At 37.6% G+C, this 15,801-nt stretch overlaps 1 protein-coding gene across 1 annotated transcript; it reads left to right on the top strand.

Annotated features, from left to right (window-relative positions):
- The first annotated feature begins 427 nt into the window (after positions 1 to 427).
- On the top strand, positions 428 to 14,923 carry LOC134610526 (serine/threonine-protein kinase N2-like). Its single transcript, XM_063453491.1, has 17 exons — positions 428 to 533; positions 1,807 to 1,992; positions 2,679 to 2,788; positions 5,383 to 5,526; positions 6,043 to 6,118; positions 6,665 to 7,445; positions 8,071 to 8,194; positions 8,428 to 8,564; positions 8,685 to 8,760; positions 8,853 to 8,944; positions 9,047 to 9,229; positions 9,432 to 9,494; positions 9,755 to 9,831; positions 10,277 to 10,419; positions 11,061 to 11,171; positions 14,497 to 14,574; positions 14,708 to 14,923. The coding sequence occupies exons 1-17, from the start codon at positions 428 to 430 to the stop codon at positions 14,900 to 14,902; spliced, it is 2,682 nt and encodes an 893-aa protein (XP_063309561.1). The 3' UTR covers positions 14,903 to 14,923.
- The last annotated feature ends 878 nt before the right edge of the window (positions 14,924 to 15,801 follow it).

Raw genomic sequence — 15,801 nt, forward strand, 5'->3', positions numbered from 1 at the left:
TCCCGCCGTCAGCCGCCAGGGTGCGCAACCACGTATTGCGGCACCACCTGTCCGCGGGGGCTGGCACCCCGGATGCAGTTCCTGTTGAGGAAGGAGCCGCTCTATCACCTCCAACCATGCCCACCGTGTTCCGCCGTCTACACCGGGATGCATTGGAAGAGATCCCCCTCCAGAGTGCTGGCTTCCAGCCATGCGATAGGGCGCTGCGCATCCTACATTGCCCACTCCCACCAACGTGGAGGCCCCACCAGGGCTACTTTCTAGACTTAATGATTAATCCTGAGTTGTTATACATTGAGCACTATACAGAATTATAACCATTTATAAATGCAATGCAAGTATTGCCCACTCTTTTTTCCATGTTTTTTAACAGGCTCAATCAATATTAAACCAGACAAATGAAAAGCTGGACCTCCTTAAATATTCCATGGAGGAACTAGTGAAAGAACTTCCTGATAGCCACCCCAGGAAGAGTATTACCACCGAGGAATTGTTCCTCAATTCTGACATATCCAAGCCCACAGCACTAACGGGTAAGTTCTTTTGCCTCTGAAAGATTTTAATAAAGGAAATTAGAGAAATATATTTAACATTGAAGTATCAGAGCATGCTTCCATCTCTGTGAAGTCTGTCTACTGTGATCACGCAGTTATTCAACCGATATTCCAGCAGACTTAATTCTGTATGACGTAAATACAAATTTAAAGGTGACCGGTGACATTTTTTTTACATGACAACAATATGGAACCAGCACACACATAATCTGCCATCAGCATATTTAAATATATAATATATTAATATAAATAGTTACCATAGATATAGAGCTCTGACACCTTCTACCTATGTTTTCCAGATCCCGTATGTTTACGAGAAAGCATTAAGGTTCCAGTCTAGTGGACTTTTTAAGCCATTACTCTTATTTATATTTATCTTTGTGTGTCGTTTTTTTCTTTGTATAGCACTATTTGTATACTTTTTTGTGGGTTATTTTGTTCTTCAAAGTCCACCAATTGGACTTTTTGGCCAATCTATTAAATGTTAAGTTTTAACAAACGAATATTTCACTGAACTGTATTTCAGTCATATCTGCACCTAGTTACATCCTCCATCTTTTCTCTTTGTGTTCATTTATACCGGGGTTAACCCCCAAATCAGGAGGTTCTGCAACTTCTGGCTCCATTCCAGTCCCTTCCTTTTTCTTTTCTTTTATCTTCTAAATTATTCTCATGAATTCTGTTTTACTTTTTTGGCATAATCTTTGTGTCCTCTTAAGTCTAAAGGTTATTCCAGAAGTGGGTCCCTTGTGGTTTCAACTTGTATAGCGTGGACTTGTTGCATTCTGTTCTTAATTACTCCCGTGTGTGTTTAGAAATATCTACACATAATATAGATTTATTCACTAATGGCACAAGTGACATAAACCTTCTTTGAGGATCGAGCAGGGACTAAGTGAAGCTACTGAGTTTTTATCTGTTTATAAATTCTGTTTTGATTTATATCCGATAAAGATGTAAGAGCTGCCTTATTATTGAATATTCTGTGTGTGCTACTTATACCATTTATGTTACAGGGAACTTCATGGTTGGTCTATTTCATGGTTGCTGAAGGTCTATTTCTTTCTATAAATATGCCGGTTTACAGAGATGATAGAGGGGTGGTGGAATCCATAAGGGAATCTGATATTTGATTATTGTAGGAAATGTATTGAGTGAACATTTGGTGAGAGGAGAGTGAATATATTCCTGTGATGACACAAGTGAAAATGTAATAGTCATTGTTACAATATAAATTCTGATTCTTTGACAGGTACCCTGAAAGTGCGAGTAAAGGGTTGTCACAATATTCTTGAGAATGTACCTGGTAGACTAAAAGACCCGTCAGTTGTTCTCCCAGGAAAGAGGACACGTCGAGGAAGATTCTCATTAATGAGCCGGATCAGACGAAACAACCGTGTCTGCAGTCAGAACATCCAAGAGACTGTTGGCTTTTCCAGTACAGTGATTTTTATCTTATAATTCCCATTATGTGTCCAGTGACGCTTAATAACAGAACTCAATATCTGGGGTGTCGAACTTCTGCTCTCCCACTTAGCCACTCAAAGGAAAATCAACCTGAATAATTATATCTCGGTACTGGGGTCTGCAGGTCGACCCCCAATTAAAAAATAGTAAAAGTGCAGCGGAATATATAAATGATAATAATAATTACTTTACCACAACTGGGACTTACTCATCATACAATCTCCATCCTCTACTATTACTCACCAAATAGAAAAGGCAGAGGACAAAAATATAATTTTCAACATGTTTTTCGTTACGATGTTCTTGTATAATTTTTTTCACATATCTCCCCTTGTTTATATTCCAACCATAGTACCTGGCCAGCTACACATGTGTTGTTTGTTTAATTTCTCTTTTACGGAGTGCAGGAGAATAGACTCCCCAAATAAAATCAAACTCCTAGAGCTTTGGCTAAAGATAATAACTTTATATTGCCAGCTGTATTGTTACAATGGCCGTGTGTTGATAACATTCTCAATAAGAATTGTTTATAATAAAATACTCTTAGCCTTTTAACCCCTTAAGGACCAAACTTCTGGAATAAAATGGAATCATGACGTGTCACACATGTCATGTGTCCTTAAGGGGTTAAGTTGAGTTCCTGAAATTTCCTTACAGACGAGGTCCGTGCTCAGCTGAAGATTGACCAGATTCCAGTGGGTTCAACCAGTTGGAAAACTGTGTCTAATCCATCCTGGAATGAGACATTTAAACTGGAGTTAAATAAGGTACGAATGTCATTAAACTCAAATATATTCACCCTAGAAAGAGACATTTTGACTTAAGTGAAAAATAGAAAATAAAACCCCAGTGATCGTTTTCTGGCTATGCGGAAGCCTGTATTATTGTTTTTATTTTGTGTTCGTAGGAATATTACATTCTTAACCCCTTAACGCCATTATGGCGTTCTATGCCGTCCCGCTTTAAGTGGGCTTTAAAGCCGTTGCGGCGGCATAGAACGCCGTAACGGCTTTGAGCCCTGGAGCGCTCTGTATACTTACCTTACCGGCGCTCCGCTTCGGGAGGACTGCCTCACAGCCCGGGCAGCCCTCCCCCGGCAAATCAGGCCCCCGGGGGCCATGTGATCACTCTCAAAGAGCGATCACATGGCCCCCTATAGCTGGCTGTGGATCTGCCAGCAGGGGGACTGTCTGAAATGTCAGACAGTCCCCCTGCTGGTGGGATCTGTAAAAAAAAAAAATCAAACATGTTATAAAATAAATATATTTATATATATATAATATATGTATATATATTATATATATATATATATATATATATATATATAATACATATTATATATATGTAACGTCATACAAAGTGTATTTTAATATTATTATAAGTACATATATTAATATTAAAATACACTTAGAATGACGTTACATATATACACTATATATATATATAAATACGTATAATTACAATAATAAATAAAATAAATAAAATATTGAAACAAAATGTAATATAAATTATATATTCACATGTAATTTCATTCTAACTGTATTTTGTTATTAATATATATAACACAAAATACACTTAGAATGACATTCTATATATATCTATAAAATTCAAATAACCGCAAATAAATAAATTATATATATATATATATATATATATATATATATATATATATATATATATATATATATATATATATATATATAGAGGGGGAGAGAGAGAGAGAGAGAGAGAGAGAGAGAGAGAGAGAGAGAGAGAGAGAGAGAGAGAGAGAGAGAGAGATAAATACATATTACATAAAAGATTAAAATTAGTATACACGTAGAATTTAAATACCTATAAATGCATATATATTAAAATTCTACGTGTATATTTAAGTAATCTTTTAACATAATTATGTCATTTGATTAATTAAAATTTGATTGACATGCCTGACAACACAGGGAGAAAGTGCAGATAATTTAATTCGCAAGCACTATATTTGACCCTGTAACTCTCCAAGACAACATAAAACCTGTACATAGGGGGTACTGTTTTACTCAGGAGACTTCGCTGAACTCAAATATTAGTGTTTCAAACTGGTAAATTGTATTACAACAATTATATTTTAAGTAAAAGTGACTTTTTTGAATTTTTTTTTACAAACGAACAGCACTTTTATGGACTATATTATTGTTGTAATATGTTTTACTGTTTTAAAAACACTAATATTTGTGTTTAGTGAAGTCTCCCGAGAATAACAGTACCCCCCATATACAGGTTTTATGGTGTTTTGGAAAGTTAGAGAGTCACATATAAGGCTTGCGTTTCATTTTTTTGACATTGAAATTTGCCAGGTTGGTTATGTTGCCTTTGAGACCGTATGGTAGCCCAGGAATGAGAATTACCCCCATGATGTCATACCATTTGCAAAAGTAGACAACCCAAGGTATTGCAAGTGGGGTATGTCCAGTCTTTCTTAGTAGCCACTTAGTCACAAACACTGGCCAAATATTCGTTTTTTGCTTTTTTCACACAAAAACAAATATGAACGCTAACTTTGGCCAGTGTTTGTGACCAAGTGGCTACTAAAAAAGACTAAACATACCCCACTTTCAATACCTTTGGTTGTCTACTTTTTCATATGGTATGCCATTATGGGGGTAATTCTCATTCCTGGGCTACCACACCGTCTCAAAGGTAACATTACTAATCTGGCATATTTCAATGTTAAAATGGAACGTTCTATATTTGACCCTGTAACTTTCCAAAACACCATAAAACCTGTTAATGCGGGGTACTGTTGTACTCGTGAGACATCGCTGATTAAAAATATGTATTATGACATTCACAGCTAAAATGTAAGACGGAAATACAAATTAAAAAACAAAATCTTATTTTCTCACATTTTTTAAAATTTTATTCATAATAAATTATGTTCCATATATGAATAGTTAATGTTAAATTAAAGCCCGGTTTCTCCTTAACAAAATGATATATAATAAGTGTGGGTGCACTTAATATGAAAGAGGTGAATTATGGTTGAACAGACATATAGCGCAAATTCCAGGGTTTGTTTTGCTCAGAATGTGCACTATTGACTCCGTCCTGAAGGGGTTAATCAACATCCATTGGTGGCCCCTGGAAGAATTTATACTAATTCATAAATCTGCATATTCTGTAAAGAGTTGTCTAAGTCAGTATAACTGGAACTCGTTTTCTAAACCTTTTAGGACCTTAATGTGTCTTTATCCAGTAATGATTTAGAGAGTTATTATACATTGGGTTTGTTTATCTTAATTTAGGAATTATGATTTTTTTTTTTAATAGAATAAGTGATATAGACGATAACTTTTCTTTCCTTTTTTTGTTAATGTGTACATAGTCTCGGGAGTTAGAATTGTCTTTATATTGGCACGATCGGAGATCACTGTGTGCCACAAAGACGCTGAAGTTGGAAGAATTCCTGGTGAACCGGAAGCAGGAACTGTGTCTACAGCTGGAGCCACAGGGCACCCTTTTCATCAAGGTGAGAACCAATCTCAGGCCACTATCAATTTATAGTTATTTACCTATTTAAATGTTTTAATTATACAGAAAACAAAAGGACGATTAATTTATCCAACATATTTCTCTAAATGTAAAAATATAAGAGCGCCAAGAAGTCTATTGACTTAATATTAACTTGTACTGAAGTGTTAATGGAGTTGCAAAATATGTCCGCTATAGTCACATCTTGACTTAGCTCAACTTAGTTTTCAATTCACAAAAGTCAGTGTTTAGCAAATAAACCTTTCAATGTACGTTATTACCTACATGACCGCTTATAGTATCTTAAGAAATGTTCTATTTTTGAGATAAAGGACACTATCGAATGCTAAACTGTTTAAGTAAATGAAGGGCTTTGCTTATTGTGATTAGCTGTAAGGAAGAGATTTGAAGCTTATTTTCCATTTGTGTGTCTGTTTATATGTTGGTTTGGCACAATGAGGATATTATCATTTCCTTCCCGCTGTTAACTATTTTGTTTTTTGTTTTGAAATAGGTGACATTTTCCAATGCTTCCATCCAGAAAAGGCCAAAACTTCAGACAATTCAGAAATTCTTCTCCAAAAAACAAGGCAAGTGTTCGTTTAACATGTCTCACATTAAAAACCAAACTGCCCAGGGGCCTTTAAAGGCATCTATGAGACAGAATTGGTTATTATTTGGTTACTGACAAGAGGTGAACCCGTGCACCCCAGTACTAACCCCCTGTGTGATAGAAAACTTGTCAAGCAGTGTGAATGCGCTCAGTAACCAGTGTGGGATTTCACATTTCATTTTCTTACAGGTAGATAGACTGATACATGTTCATCCACTATAACAGCCATAGCGCAGGATGTACATCTTATACCATATGCAGTATACACAGATTACATTACTCATACCTACCTGAAGCTCATTATTTTAATTGGATGCCAGTCCTCTTAAACACTAAACATTGTTGAAATGTATTCATTGTGAGTCATGGTTATTATAATATGGAAATCTTGGCTGAAACAAAGTTCTAGGTTTGGAGATTTTGTTACTTTTTTTTCTTGTTTTTAGAATGCTGTGAACGTAATTAATATATTTACTACTGATCATATACAATACTTATATTTTGTTCTGTGTTACTTTTATAGAAGAGACCTTCCAGCCCACTGCAGAGGAGGATACAGCTATTGATGTCCTTCCATTGCCAGTATCAGACACTGAGAGCGTGGTTCCATCACCACCAGCTGTCGATACCGATGCAGAAAAAAACATCAAGTCCACATCAGAGGAGGATATAACATCTGACGTTCTTCCATTGCCAGTATCGGACACTGAGAGCGTGGTTCAATCACTGCCTACTGTCGCTAATGATACTGAACAGACCATCCAATCAGCTTCTGAGGAGGATATAATATCTGGCAGTCTTCCATTGCCAGTATCGGACACTGAGAGCGTGGTTCCATCACCGCCCGCTGTCGATACCGATAATGAAGAGATTATCCAATCAGCATCTGAGGAGGATATAGTATTCAGTAGTCTTCCATTGCCAGTATCGGACACGGAGAGCATGGTTCCATCACCGCCCGCTATCGATACCGATACTGAAGAAACTATCCATTCAGTATCTGAGGAGGATATAGTATTCAGTAGTCTTCCATTGCCAGTATCGGACACGGAGAGCGTGGTTTCATCACCGCCCGCTGACGATACCGATACTGAAGAAACTAACCAATCAGCATCTGAGGAGGATATAATATCTGGCAGTCTTCCATTGCCAGTATTTGACACTGAGAGCGTGGAGTCATCACCGCCCACTGACAATACTGAATCACAAGAGACCAGCCAATCGGTGTCAGAGGATGGAGCTATTGACCTTCTTCCATTGCCAGTGTTTAACACTGGGAGCCAAGAGTCATCATGGTCAATTAGGTATTTTCACATATTCATCTTTCTCATCAATGCTGTTAAAACGGCTACACATTTACCATAAACTCCTTATTTGCTCCCCTTTACCACCCCTTACTCCATTTTATTTATGTATAAAGCTTGTCTTTTATTAAAGTTATTCTTTATGTACACAAAAACTTGCGTGTGAGAGTAAGATGGGTGAGGTTAAGGCAGTAAACATTTTTTTCTGCCCAATTCCCAGCATGCTTATCATTAACATTGTCTACAGTTTGTTTGTAACAAGTAAGCTTACCATAGCAAAATATTTTTATAGAAATTTTATGAATTTCTCTGATGGGACTTGAAAGTTCTTCCCAGCAGAATGTGGAATTCACCTGTTACCAGAGTGAAATACAGTAATTAATTACGGCAGATTTTTTGTGATCCCATCTGTAATTAATCAATTGATTTCACACAATACATAATCATCGTGTCCTATAAAACATGGCAATCTACGACCCTAGTGATAGATATTCCAGGGGAATCCCTATAACATTGCACTGGATGTTACAGAATTTTCCACTAAGACACTCTGACTATAAAGATATGATGATATCAGATCTAAAAGGTGCCATCTAAATAAATACCATTTTCTTCATTCTTAAAGCGTTTCTCCTGTAGTAACATCGGACACTGAATCTGAACCAGAAGAGTCTCCTGTTGCATATCATACATCTTTTTGCAGCGATCAGCCAGGACATCATATTAAGATCCCAGAGAGTCTGTATCGGGTAAAGATATATAACGTTTTCTAACTTGCTTATTTTGTTTTTTGTTCCGCTTTAGTACAAACTTCATTATTGATGAACATGAAATAATTGCAAGCTCTGTGTAGAATGTTTTCTATAAAATCATGGGCATATTTAAACTCTGGGTTTAGTATATAGATTGGATCCTCAATTATTTTATTACAACAAGCACTATTGGAACGTTTTTATTAATAATGTTTAACTTTATTTTCCAGGATTCTGGAGCAGGCCAAGATTATTCTAGGGACTACACTTCAAACCAAGCACCATGTAATACACCTCAGCATGATGGCAGAGTGTCCAATCAGGAAAACAGTGTCCTTCAATATCCGCAACAGTCTCAGGACCCACGGTATGATAACTCATACTGTGTGTTATAGGAGCATGTTGTTTTTGGGTATTTGTTTTTTCATCAGGATGGGAGCTATATGAGTAATTATAAATTTGAGAAAAAATGTTCTTTTCTTTGCAGCATTCAGCGAGGAGTTCAACTGAGCCTCGAGGATTTCCAATGTCTCTCTGTGCTGGGCAGAGGACACTTTGGAAAGGTGGGTTTCGGGTAAATTCCAATTCTAGTGAGAAATAAAAGGTGTTTAAACAAATGTTATCTAACAAATATATATATATTTTTAACGTTCAGGTTCTACTTGTTGACTACAAACGTACAAACACCACGTTCGCCCTAAAAGTCCAGAAAAAAAGGAAGATAATTTCATCTGATTCTATCGACTGGTCAGTGAATGGAGAATACTTAAAATGGAAATATATTGGATGGTAGTCCTATTTGTTGTTCGCAAAAGTGGATTAATTAGTTATTCCCTTTTTATTTTCAAGTCTTAAATATGAGAAGAACATCTTTCAGACCATAAGCCGCATACGACACCCATTCCTTGTGAATTTGTTCGCAAGTTTCCAGACTGAAGATCTTGTCTGCTTTGTGATGGAATATGCCGCTGGTGGAGACCTAATGTCAACTCTTAATAACAACATGGCAGCTTTTACAGAAAGCAGAGCTATGTAAGTATAGTTTGGGGATTATAATCACCCAGCTAGAACTCCAAACAAAAGTTAAGTTGGACTACAAGTTCAGTGAAGCCTAGACAGACACAAGACAATACAGGAAATATGTCTGAGCATAGAGGTTGGTGCAATTAAACTGTCCAATGGTACAAAAACTTTCCTTCCCCAAGATAAAACAGACTTATTCTATTTTCTACAGGTTTTATGCGGCCTGTTGTGTGCTCGGCCTCGAATTTTTACATCAGAACAAGATTGCTCACAGGTAAGTGTACAGGAAAATCTAAAGATGGACATACAGTTATATTGTCCCCAGAAATGTTCTGTCGTATTTACTGTACTGCCATTAAAATATTGTCTGTGGTTTAATTAATTCGTAATATTATTATGTTAACTTTATCATAAATTAGATAAGTCCTTAAATCTAACCTTTTATTTATTCTAAATAAGAAAACCCTGTAATCCAAGTACCCTTTAGTGATATGTAATTAATAATAAAAACTCAAATTTTATATTTTAATCTAGAGATATTAAATTGCGGAATATCGTTGTAGACAAGGACGGATATGCCAAAATTACAGACTTTGGTCTTAGCAAACAAGGTAAAAATAATGATATATTTAGCTGAAGTAATTTATCACAAAGTTACAGAATTTAACATTAGCCACAGACAAATAACATCCAACTGCAGACCGAAATAAAAGTATACATGAAACACAAAGCAATGAAATAAAATACTGATGTAAAATGAAATAAGGGGCCATTGTACGAATTCACATCCAGTGAGAGGTTCGGGAGATGTTGGAACACTCGTCAGAGTAGATGCTGGAACACGATACAGATTCGTAAAAACCATGGAAACATTTGTACGAAATTTCAAAGAGAATCTGCAGCTATAACACACTAACTCCTTGCAGCAATATTCTAATATCAATTGGGAAAAAATTACATGAAATTAATAAAAATAATATACTGCATATGAGCAAAATAAACCAACATCTATCTGTGTATTTACCGATGTACATTTATATTTTCTCTATTTACGAGGGATGGGATTCATCGATAGAACCAACTCTTTCTGTGGCACACTGGAATACATGGCGCCGGAAGTATTTGAGAAAAATCCATACACAAGATCTGTTGATTGGTGGAGTCTGGGCGTAGTAATTTATGTCATGCTGTGTGGAAGGGTAGGTATAGCATATTTTTTTTAACCAATTTGTAAGATTCCTTCTTTGGAAACCAAAATCCCTTGTGTGATGTCATCCAGTCCATTGATGAAACTGATAGTATTTCAAACTATAGACTGGTCAAGGTTAAAGGGACAAGCTGAGCACCATAACCACTTCAGCTCACTATAGTGCTTATCTAAATATCATAACCCAATACCTCCCTCTCCACTTTATCTAAACTGATTTTCTCTCTCTAATACTTTCTCAATTTCTTTATATTTGATTTAATGTTTCTGCTTTGGAAAGCCATTTACATTAGAGACTTTACCCACTGTAGATCCCAGGCCAGCCCTGCACAGTGGGTGCTCTCTTTGTCACAGTTTGAGAAGACCGTGTGCCCTCTCTGTGTGGGCCGTTCACACAGAGCAGATTATGGGCTCTCAGGAGTGTGAGTGCTATAAACGCTATTGCCATCTTGACACAGTGTATAATGGTTTACATCAATAAGTTGTTTTTTCATGACTCTCATTGCAGTATATATCATTGAGTGTTTATTTTATGTGTGTGACAATTTCTAGCAGCATAATAAATATTTTGTCACAAAAAAACGAACGTCTGCATCTTACAATGTGCATCTAAAATGTTTTTGTTTCTACTAGTTTCCCTTTACAGGTAAAGACAGAGAGAGAGAGATATCGTATAAGGTTGTTAACACTGAACCTGACTATCCGGAGTTCCTGTCTGTAGAAGCGTTTTCAATAATAAAAAGTGTAAGTTGCCAACGCATGTTTACTGCTTTCTGATTTTGACATATTGAGTAAGCTGAGGTCAGAATTTCCAATCACTGTTGATGAGTGGATTGCTGACGAGCTGCCTTGGGATGAAGGAAGTCTGAGAGCTGTTATATTAGTAATCAATGGAGATGGGACATTCCAGTCTACCCTTTATAGAAAACCGACCACTACAAATTCCCTACTTCATTGGAATAGTTACCATCCAAGGCCTCTCAAGGCGGGGATCCCGGTTGGCCAATATCTTCGCCTTCGGAGAAATTGTAGCGATGTAGCGGATTTCAAAATAAAGGCAAACCAACTGCGTTCGTATTTTAAGGAAAAAGGCTACCCAAATCGCTGTCTCAAAAAAGCCTATAAGAGAGCACTTGAAATAGATAGAAAAGAACTCCTTAGCGATCATCCCGGGAATAAAACCTCGAAAAACATAGGCGACATTCGGTTGATTGCCACATACGATACGGGATGGTCTGAAGTAAGATAGTGTCTGAATAGATTCTGGCCGATCCTCCTGAATGACACACATTTGAAGGAGGTTTTAGGTCCATGTATTAATATCACGGCCAGAAGAGGCCGTAATATTCGTGACCTACTAGTACCAAGCCATCTATCCATTAAACCACAGCCAAGAGACACATGGTTGGGCAATCCTCCATGTGGCTCTTATGGCTGTGGTAGGTGTGTAGCTTGCAAATATATCTTAAGAGAATCTAAAATAGTGAATGATAGTACTGGTCAAGTCTCTATCAAGATAAAAAACTTTTTCAATTGTAACACGAAGGGTGTGGTGTACCTCCTGTCCTGTTCATGTGGACAAAAGTACGTAGGTAAGACCTTTAGAGCCTTTAAAGAAAGGATTATGGAGCATGTAAGGTCTCCCAAGAACCGCCTTGAAACACCAATTTCAAGACATCTGAAAGAACCTCATCGGAGTGATCCCAGTAATTTGAAATTCCCATCCGCGGCGAGGGAACTATGATCGTCTATTGAGACAGAGAGAGTCTAGATGGATCTATAGACTTAAGACATTACAACCTTTGGGATTAAACGAGGGCTTCTCTTTTGCTCCATGTATTTGATCTGCTACAGTGGAGACATACATATGCATGTACACATATGCATGTACACGTACATGTTTGTGAGATGTATCTGGACTATGTCTTGAGTATTTGCTACTCTTATTGGACCTGTCATTTTTCTAGGAATTTTTTGAAAATTACTTTCTGTATTGTTTATTTTTTAACTCACCTTCCTTCTGCCCCCTCCCATTAAGATTCCCCATTTCCCTTTGTTTTTTCATTTTTATTACATCTATGATACTGGTCTTTTTGTTTTTCTAATGTGATCATGTGAGCACTGTCTATAATAATACACTATCAGCTATCTACTTTTTGTGCGGCCCCACATCTAACTCTAAGAAGTATATAAATTTCAAACTGATAAGTAACATAGTGTGATATTTTGTATTCTATCGTGTGAGGATCTATACATGCGCATCTTTTGGCCAAATATCAACTTTGGCGCATGCAGAATAGCCTCTATGGGATGCCTGATACACCGGGGATTATACTGATGCTGGTAGAATGTATACGCATGCGCTCTTTTCCGACTGAGCGTCGGTGCTCGACGCATGCGCATCTCACCTTGCTTCACATATGCGAATGGGGAATCCTCTATAGACAAACTACTTGGGCGTACCGAAATCGAGACCCAGCCCACCTATGACGGGCGGTTACTTTCTGGCGCCAAATGTAAGTGTATATAAGGGAGGGGACGAAGGGATGGCATTTGCACACTACTATACCCTTGAGAAAGGCGGACATTGCCGCCGAAACGCGCGTTGGGCTTCTGCTATATGTGTGGAGGGGGGTGGACTCGGGCATTTAGCTTTTTTACTATTTGAATTATAGCTCAGGGTCTTTTGACCTACTGAACTTTCTCTATTGCCTCCCCACTTTATTTTTCAATCTCTTCACTGATATCTTTCTGTCCTTTCGATTTACCTACCTGGATAAGACATTTGGAGCCACTATGACTAGTATATACCCATCTATATTTGTAGTTTATCATTAGGACGCTATATCCCCGATATTCTTATTTGGATATTTAATAGTGGAGAGTACGTCTGTTTACTGTAGGAATTCAAGTGTAGTTTTCAGCCGTTTTGTTACCATGCCTATATGTGTCACTTTTTTGATACTGTTGTTAATCTGATGAAGCTTTTATTTTGCTCCTTCCTTACTGACATCTAGCAACTTAGTATCAAGGTGCATTATTTGGCTATGTGCACCTCGAGTTGATCCTCTAGGTCCCTTTATTCCTATCCGTAGCAGCTCGGTGTATTATAGATTTTATATACGGGACTTTTAATGTCTTTCAATAAAACTTTATTATTTTTTGTTTACTCTGTATAATACACGGTAGTGGGTGCATACATTATTATTGCTCCAGAAGGGGTACTAGTTCTGGGTGGACTTGTTTCCCGCGTTTCTGGGATTCTCGCTCCTCACTCTTTTTGTATATCTGTTATATTAGTAGTTATGTCTGGTAGGAGATAAGCAGATGGTGATGTTATAGCTCTTGGAAGCTCCAGGATTAAAGATTCCGCATGGAGCTCTGCTTCTAAACAGTACAGCTCGCATGACTTTAATGATGTATGACATCACAGCTCAGCGTCTTACATCATACAACCTATCACCTTGTTTGAACTCTGACAGTTGTTAGAAAGTGACATATAAGCTATACTGAAAGGGTCAAGGCATTGGCGGAGGTTTGGAAGGATCATATTTTTTACTTTTATATATGAAGAATTTTACTCTTATCAATTATGCACATTGCTCCATAGAACAGACACGTTTCATTCTGTGGGACCATCGATGCGTGCCCCTGCCTGTTCTGTTCTGTTGTAGCTGCTAACAGTGTGTGAATGTGGGCTCGGACAGCTTGAGTGGTAAGGCTCTGAAAACAAAGCTGGTCCTCTGTAAAAAAAACTGTGTGATTGGCTGTAACAGAATAGAACAAGCAGTCACAAATACATTGGTCTAAAAGAAGTTAAACTTATATTTGGGGAATGAAATAAATACAAGCAGTTAGCATGACTTGTGCCATCGATCAGGGCAGAGCAATGTCTGGGCACCAAACATGATGCCATTGTGACATGGTGCCTACTGTGTATGGAGCTCTGCAGTAAATGATCTGCCTGAGCTGATAAAGGCAGATTTTACAGGACCTGCAAGAAAATGCCTTTAATTCTCAAATTTTTAGGTTAAATAACATTTTCCTTTCTCCTCCCCCCTTTATGCAGTTTATGAATAAAAATTCCAGATCCCGTCTAGGAGCCAGGATTGGTGCCAGTGCTGTCAAGAAACATCCTTTTTTCAAAGTATGTCCATGTTGTATAAATTCCATCTATGGATGTGTAGAGATAATGGCCATTATTCTAATTTATTAGTTTACTGGTTTATATCGTGGCACACCTGATTTATTTTTCTTCAATCTTTTTTATTTTTTAACAGGGAGTAGACTGGAGTGCGTTACTTTCTAAGAATATCAAAAATCAGTTTGTACCATCCATTGCCGGACCAGAGGACGTCAGTCATTTCGACAGAGCTTTTACAACACTGGACCCCATTCTAACACCACCGGAAGAATCACCTTTAGAAGACCAAGACCTGTTCCAAGATTTCGACTGGGTGGCCGATTGGATTTGAACATTGAGGCAGAAAAGGATGGACTCGGCGGGAGTAAACCTATTAACATTTATTTATTCTGTCATTATTTATTCTAATAAAAACTTGATTACTATTTTCATTGATGTAGTGTATATGTGTGGAAAATGTGTCCAACAGAAGAGCGACTGTTTTATAGAACTAAAGAGAGAAAAGAGGTGGATAGAAAGGATAGAAAAAAAAAATCGGCAGATGGTAAAAGGCAACATACCTTTTTGGAAAGGATGTTTGTAAGTGTCTCATACATTGTGCATTGGGTAATGTGCATTGGGCGAGTAGTTATATGTCTTAGATCTCCAAGTTTCCAGGACTAAGAGTCTTTTTAGGGTTCATTTTCAAATAAAGTATGAACGGCTATGGGATTTATGCCCACAAACATCACACGCAGTCCTGCTAGGGTCAGTCTCTATTGAGTTAAGTTATTACGGTTTTTACTAGTTCAAGGTGTGTGACTCTGCAGATAACTTACATTTTTATTGGCTCGGGTGTATTTAGCACAAGTTTACAATGTTCAGGTACCAGTTTGACAGTCTGACCTGCTTTTGCTGGCCGGAGCTTGAATCTGAGTCAGCGCTCAGAGCTAATCAATGCACTATAATCCCCACTGCCTGCCCATTCTTGGTCTTCGGCTGAAGATGGACCAGCTTTTGGAAGAGGTAGCATGGAGAGCGCTGACGTCAGAGGACAAGACTGGTTTGGAATATGCCTGCTTGCTGCTCTATGTTCGAAAGGTTGAGCGGTCCATTTAGAAGGAGCTGATTATCATGATAGGCTGGAGGACATTGTGTGTGTGTGTGTGTGTAAACTTTATTACACCATGTGGATAAGAAGTCAAATGAGCTAAAGAAGACTGGCAAACAGCTCAGCATCGGCTGGAAAAT

Source organism: Pelobates fuscus, chromosome 5, assembly GCF_036172605.1.
Source record: "Pelobates fuscus isolate aPelFus1 chromosome 5, aPelFus1.pri, whole genome shotgun sequence".
Lineage (NCBI taxonomy): Eukaryota > Metazoa > Chordata > Amphibia > Anura > Pelobatidae > Pelobates > Pelobates fuscus.